The 7,358-nt window shown below is 38.3% G+C and overlaps 1 protein-coding gene across 1 annotated transcript; it reads left to right on the top strand.

Annotated features, from left to right (window-relative positions):
• The first annotated feature begins 2,384 nt into the window (after positions 1–2,384).
• LOC134676162 (Fanconi anemia group D2 protein) lies at positions 2,385–7,072 on the top strand. The gene is made up of 2 exons (XM_063534439.1): positions 2,385–2,976; positions 3,599–7,072. The coding sequence occupies exons 1-2, from the start codon at positions 2,412–2,414 to the stop codon at positions 7,021–7,023; spliced, it is 3,990 nt and encodes a 1,329-aa protein (XP_063390509.1). The 5' UTR covers positions 2,385–2,411; the 3' UTR covers positions 7,024–7,072.
• The last annotated feature ends 286 nt before the right edge of the window (positions 7,073–7,358 follow it).

Below are 7,358 nucleotides of genomic sequence, written 5' to 3'. Positions count from 1 at the left end.
TAATGCATTTTTGTTCACATGTAGTGAGAAATTGTTATTTAGTGCGAGGACTGGTATTGTCTAGTGTTACGAATGTAATATATTTTTTATGTGTGTATGGATGATTTCTGTTAACGGTTTTTCTACATATGTCTCGTCGGGAGGGGGTTATCGTTCAGCGTTTCTGATCATTGATGTGATATTCTGTATGATATGATGATGATGACTTTGTTTATTCTTTCAAATATAGACTGACTATGCTAACACGGATTTGTCAGTTAAAATAGGAGAATCGTAGCCGCCTTACTGACGCAGCGCATAGCATGAAAACTTAGCGTGATCGGCAGAAGATAGTTTTTTTTTTGCTATATGGCTATATAGCATTTGCTATTTATCGGTTCTAAAATTCCATAATATAAGGTTACAACAAAAACCAGTGATTTATGTGTCTATACTGCAAAACGTAATTCAAGACCAAAAAAAGTGAGACAATGTTGCCATTGCAATAATATATTTTTAAAATTGTAAATTCCTTTTGATAATTAATCACGCTAAGATAATTTATTCATTAGTAATTTTACTCCTACTATTTAAAAAAGTACTTTTATTTATTTATTTGTACATAAATACAAGACGCGCTAGTAAAAAAGTGGCAACATTTCTTACTTTTTTGGTCTTGAATTACGTTTTGCAGTATAGTTAAATAAATAACTACGTATTAAAATGTATTATCAGTATTATCACCTTAATCATTTGAGTTGCAGAGCGTAACTTGTTGGCATTTATGTTTTTTTTATTACGGAAGTCGAGAGATGTGTCGAAAAACGAATTTTGTTTTGATTTTTTTTCTACATTCACAAAGGCATGTGGTTCTTTACATATATTTCTATATATTTCACCAAAATTAGTATAGCTTTAAAAGGAAATATATGTATTGAAAATGCTCTGCGTTCGGATATGTATACCACAATTAACTATAAATTGTTTATACGGACAGAGTGCGGTGTTGCCGCTAAATAGTATGTATGTGAGTTGAATTAGAATAGAGAAATTATTATTTCGAGAAATTTGTTTTATTTCATTTAAATACTAGTTTCGTCATACCCACCGTCGCAATATCGCTAGCCCAATATTACAGGGTTCTATGTTACATTGTCATGATAGTTGAATGAAATTCGACTTATGTCACTATGACAATGTTCAAATTTTAGTTCGATAAAAGCAAAACATAGAACCCTGTAATTGCTATTATATTTGTATTGCTGTTGCTGGCCTAATATTTTGGGCCAGCGATAAGGCACACGCGGTTTGCGGAGGCTCAACCTTTTAACCACTTAACATTCCTTTCTATAGTCATTCGAATTTGAACCGTAATTCTTATAGTAGAGATGCGTTTTTGTTTTAAATATAATGGCAAGTATGTTGCCGCTACGGACTAAAGGGTTAAATATGATGGCAACTATGTTGCCGGACTAGTGTTAAACGGATAGTTAGATACGGTCATGTGGGATTAAAGAAGCAGTACGAGGATTCCCTACAAGCGGTCTCATACCCCATCTAACTTTACAGGTTTCTGAAATTTTAAGCGCAGAGAGGTGGGTATAAATAGGAACCACAAAATAATAAAGAGTGACAATAAATAAAGCCCGGATATCGTTTACATACTAGTATTGTAACCCTTTTCCAGACTACACCAATCTACAAAAATACTACAAGTTTTCCCAAAAATTCAAATATATTCAAATTAATCCAGCTTTGATGATTCGTTATAAGGCCAGTCACATTTCCCGAAAGTGCAATGTAATTTGAACTATAAATCGGAATACTAAAGTAGAAATTGTGTTGGCGCCTATGTGGTCGATAAAACTGTATTATGTTGTCAATTCAGCCTACCTCAGTTTGCTTAAACTTCAGAACATCTAATTCCTTCGAACATAAAATCTTTCAGCTCTTGATCTCGAATAGCCAAGTGGGAATAAAAATTTCTCATCTCATTTACATTTTTTTTTCTGATACATTGCATTGTCGGAGCAACGAATTCAATCAATCGATTAAATGCCGTATTGTATTAAAAATCAATATGATTTGTTGGAAGTCGTTAATATAGTTGGTCAAACCAATTTGTCAGTCAGTAAGAACCGGGAAAACTATACTCATCCTTTTCTTTTGGGCGCTGGTTACTAGTGTAACACAAAGATAGTATAATTATCTCTGTCTATGGTTGAAATGAGACAGTCCTTTGACAAACTATAGTAATTTTCAGCGGTTAAACTAGTATCCGAACTATCACTCGACTTTGGCATTTGACAGTGACAGAATAAAAAAAAAACAAAAAAATGGCGGGCTTTGTTATTATTTTGTGAGCTACAAGTTGAAACCACCACGAAACCACTAATTTATGTTTGCATATTATCCAATTTGAATAATAAAATATGAGCGTCAAACGTTGTGGTGTTAGTCTGGGCAGTCAGAGAAAAAAACTCTGTGTTTCCGAAACCTATTTTCACAAATGCTTGAGAGAAAACGGTTTGATCCTAAAGCATCCGCCAGAAAAGTGCGAAGCGTCCGAAGAAACAGTCAAAATAGTGAGGAATTTAGAGAAATCCCTCAAAAACCATATAAACTATCCGCGCAATGTCTCTGAACTGCTCTCAGACTTTGAAAATGAGTGCAAAGACCAAAGCATCTTGCAGCATTACGTGTTTCCTACCATCATTAGGATCACGGATGAGAACTGTGAAGGTAGCCCCAGAGTTAGCCAGAGTGTAGTCAGAATATTGCTAAGCATTCCTATATTGCAGAAGAAGCTCACAGACTACATATTCAACAAGGCAATAGATTTGGCCGCATCAAATGCTTGCGGGCCTTGGATCCAGAAGATTCTGAAGTGTTTCTCAGGTTTAGATCAGATCGTAGATCTGCAAAAAATGGCGACTTATTTGATAAATTTACTGGAAATTGCGTCAGAGAAGCCAGTGAAGTTGGAGATCATTACAGGTACTAAATAAATAATGTATCTATTTTTAACAATGTATTTACAGAACAAATACATAGCTTCTTTCTCCTCTCAGCTCACTCACTGTTTTAATAGTAGGAGTAGTCATAAATTAGGTACCTCCAGTCTAATTCCAAACATAATTGGATTTAACATGATTTGACAAAGTTGCTTTGTTTTATTTTAACATGTTTGATGGCAATAATGTGGCAAGGATATAGCCAATTGAATTCAAACTTGTTCAAACAGAGTTTGAACTTGAAGTTTTAGCAGTAAGCACTGTAAGTTCAGCCACCGAATTTGTTAATCTGATTCTGATTTAAATATAATATAGTAGTAATAGTAATAGGAATAGCCTTTATTTCATGCTTTTTTGTTATATTTACACTTTCTTTGTTATTACACTTATTTATTATTATTATTATTTTTTTTAACTTTTATTGTTTTTCAATTTATTTCGCGGAGTGAGCCACGCCTGTGTGTGGTGACAATGCAGTATTATGCTACCATCAAGCTGACCTGTGATGAAGATTTACAATTATGTAGTTACAAATATATTACAGACAGATGAAACTAAAGGAAATGTTCATAGTTCTCAAAACACATATATTCATATTGTTTCAGCAATCCCGGACATCATAGGCGATCAAGAACTTGATAATGTAGTAACTGAGTTGAGCAGGATTCTGCGCGAAGACTTAGACCTGGTTCCGGCCATATTAGACTGCTTCACCTATCTCAGCCTCTCCGATGAACAATACGGTCAGCTGCAGCAGAAAGCTCTGGCCATCGTCAAAAATATCCCCAAGTGTATGTACTATCCCAATTTCGTCAGGTTTCTTCTTAGTGGAAGAGCCAATGAAGGCTCATCCATGGAAATTGTCCAAGGACTAAGAGATGGCCTAGGCTGGCCCACATCCTTAGCCTCCCCTCAAGAAATAGCCACAAGCCAAGTATTAACTGCCGCAGCAATCAGAAACTCCATGGTAGGATCCAAAGCCGTAGCCAATGCTTGGCTGAAAGTCGTTTCAAATTGTAAAACTGACACAGACCATAAACCTATTGACTTTATCATACTCTTAATTCTCTATTCAACATCAGAAGATAAAGAGAAGCTTGTAGAAACATTAATTAAAAAGCAGGTAAAACTTAATATTCTTAAGGAGCCCTTGATCAACGATGTCTTTGAAAATTTTGAGCCGGTTTTGAAAGATAAATTCGATACATTAATCAGGCTGACCAACTCCCTGATGCGGATGCATTCGGAGCCTTTAGTGATATCTTTAGCGTCACATATTTACGTTCTGATGTTCTCCCATGCCCCTGACAGGCAGACTATAGTCGCGGAGTTGCTGCATGTTGGCTTATACAACAAAGAGTGTCTCATGAACACTTTGGTTATACTGAACAATGTGGCAGCTAAAGACATGGGCCTCTTGAAACCTCAGAGCTTGCAGATGCTGAACCTCCTTGACTACACGGACAAGATGTCGCTAAACGAGTTCAAAGCCGTTGTCAACATCGTCTGCGGACTCGCCTACAGCTACGAGAACTCCGTAATAAGAGACGATATGCACATGATTATAAGAAAACAACTGGGGACTTCTAGACTTAAAGTGAAAGTCCAAGGCATCATATCCGGCATACATGCCATCAAATACCTCATAGCAAAGGACGACGATGAACCCACGATAGATTTACCTGACGATGTCAGTTACGGTTCCACTACACTTCTCTCCACAGGAGACCTCAGGGAAGCTGCAGAAATTATAGAATTCATCAGCAGAAGTACGTCCAACCACCCTGACATGACAGCCTTGTTCTACGACGAAATGTCTGCCGTCATATCGTCAGCAACGTGCGTGAGCAAGAATTTTCTAGCTTGGCTCACCGACGCCGCCACCAATGACTTGCAGCAAAACTTCATTGTCGATAGCATAAGCAAACCTCGCATAAAAAACTTGAAGTTGACGATGCAATATTGTCTCAATGCTGAAGGAGAGATGGACGAAGTTATAGCTATTAATATTGGTGGAATAGCGTTAGATGAGAAGGAAGTCAATGTAGCTATACTATCTCCTCTCTTCCGATTGGTGGCCACGCTCCATTCTCGCCAGCATGAGGGAGATCTATCCACCATTGACGCGTTGCTGGGGTGCCCTGTTGTCATGCCAGAGTTTGACATCGACGAAATCGAAGAACTGGACAGTACCGCCGTCAGTAGCGTCCTAGATTGCTTAATCCATTGCACAAATTGGTTCAGAGAGTTATTGAATGCATTTGCGATACAAAATGACACCAATTTGACTCCGAAAATCCTGAGCAGAGTTCACCAAGTTCAAGAAATGGAGTCGTTGATATTAAATGTTTTGGTAAAAGCGAATATCGCTTACAAACCTCCCGTATGTACTTTTAATATTAGCGGGTACACGGGGAATCCAGCTGACAGAGGGGTAGTCAAGCCAGCACCCAAGCCAAAGCCACAAAAGAAACCCGCGCACAACGATACTGTATTACCAGAGACGGCTAAGACACAACCGACACCAAATGCGCCGATAAAGAACAAACTGGAAACTATCCACAAGTTGCCACTACGTGAACTAAGCTTGGATCTGCTCAACCTACTAAACAATGAGCTGTCAGACGGAATGGAGAATCTAAACATGAAATCCTTAAAATTCCTACTAATGTGCCTGAACGCTAATTTGGAAAAGATTCTCATCTCAAAAGTGAAGAGAATTACTTTCCTGTCTAAACCAGAAGACTGCGTGGCTTACGACGCAAAAAAGGCGGAAGAGTGCGCGAAGACAGTCAATGAAGTTCTGGCGAAGGTGATGTCTCATTTGGAAACGGTGACCAAGTATATAGGGAGAAACTCTTCTGAAAATTCCCAAAATGACAGTGGCTTCATGTATCCACCAGACCTCGAAGAATATCTGACATGCTTGGAATACATGTACATCTTCCTGACTACATATTTCAAATGGATCGGATTCAGGAACCACCATGTCGCCTTATTTAAGGTTTCTTTGAGAACTGTATCAAAGGACAATCCTGATGCAGTTTCTTTAAAGGAACTGCTTCTAGGTGTCTCAAAATATCTCCAGAAGCATGAGAAATACTGTTTACAATTATCTACTGCAGTGTCTTTGATGAATTTGATGAAAACTTTCCAAGAATACTCCAGCAGTAGTATTCTAGTGAAGATACTAAGAGACATGGCGAAAAATTTCCTTTCTCAACAATGGAAAACCTTTGACGGCGTAGCAGAAAAGGGTCTAGTATTCAATCAAAGTGTTGACAAGTTATTCCAAATTTATTTCACAAACAACGAGGTCATTTCCTTGAAAAATTTAGCTCTCCAACTGAATACAGAAATACAGAATCTCAAAGGAAAGAACGATACGTTAGAGACATTCAAGTGCATCAATAAAAGCAATTTTCCTATTCTTTATAGGAATTTAGGGACAGCAGTGCACGAGGCCGCCAAAACGCGGCTGAACCAAGGCCTAACGAACGCCGAGCACTTGGATGTATGGAAAGACGTTGCTACTGTTCTGAAGTACATGTCAGATGTCGCCAAAACTTTGGATAACAGGAACAACTTGCTCGCCTTCTTCAAGAAGTCGCTACCAATTTTGAAACTCTTCATTTCACAGGGCGTTCCTATGATGGAGTTGAATTTTAAAACGAGAACGCAGGAGGTGTTGGAGGTGCTGAAGATTATGCAACAATCGACTAGGTTCCTGCAGTCGCTCTGTTGTCACGCCCGGATAAAAAAAGACATGGCGCTGATGAGTAAAGTACCTTATATGAGACAGATGTTGGAAACGTTGGTGTATAAAGTGAAGGCTGTGCTTGCGGCGAACAATTGTTCCGAAGCGTTTTGGATGGGGAATCTGAAGAATAAAGATATACACGGTGAAGTGATAGCCACGCAGGCGAGCCAGGGAGAGGAGTCGGTGGATGACTGCGATGAGCAGCTGCCGGAAGACGAGAGCGGTGACAGTGACGATGGTGACGTTAATAGTGTCAGTGACATTATATAAGAAATTTAGTGTTTAAACAATGCCATGTTTAATTTTATGTTAAAGTCCTTTGAATAAATGTTACGTTATTAATATAAAACGTTAATTAATGTTGTTTTCTCTTCAGAAAGATGGCTTATCCTTCAGCGATCATTTTTAGGGCTTCGTAGTCAACTAGGAACCCTTATACTTATAGTTTCGCCATGTCAGTCTGTCTGCCCGTCAAAGTGGTAAGGTAATAACTAGGAAATAAAACTTAGGACTCCCCTACACCTAAAATGGGCATGAGCATTTTTTTGGCTTGAACCCTATGGTATGGGGTGTTGTTGGGTAGGTAGAAATGAATGGTATTCAAG

This window comes from Cydia fagiglandana, chromosome 24, assembly GCF_963556715.1.
Source record: "Cydia fagiglandana chromosome 24, ilCydFagi1.1, whole genome shotgun sequence".
NCBI lineage: Eukaryota > Metazoa > Arthropoda > Insecta > Lepidoptera > Tortricidae > Cydia > Cydia fagiglandana.
The sequence above is the reverse complement of the archived record's forward strand: the minus strand, read 5'-3'. Positions and strand labels throughout refer to the sequence as shown.

Bases quoted from the DNA above. Each gene is read 5' to 3' on its own strand.
- LOC134676162 (XM_063534439.1), top strand. From the start codon at position 2,412: ATGAGCGTCAAACGTTGTGGTGTTAGTCTGGGCAGTCAGAGAAAAAAA. The intron at 2,977-3,598 runs GTACTAAATAAA...ATATTGTTTCAG, and splicing joins GAAGTTGGAGATCATTACAG to CAATCCCGGACATCATAGGC.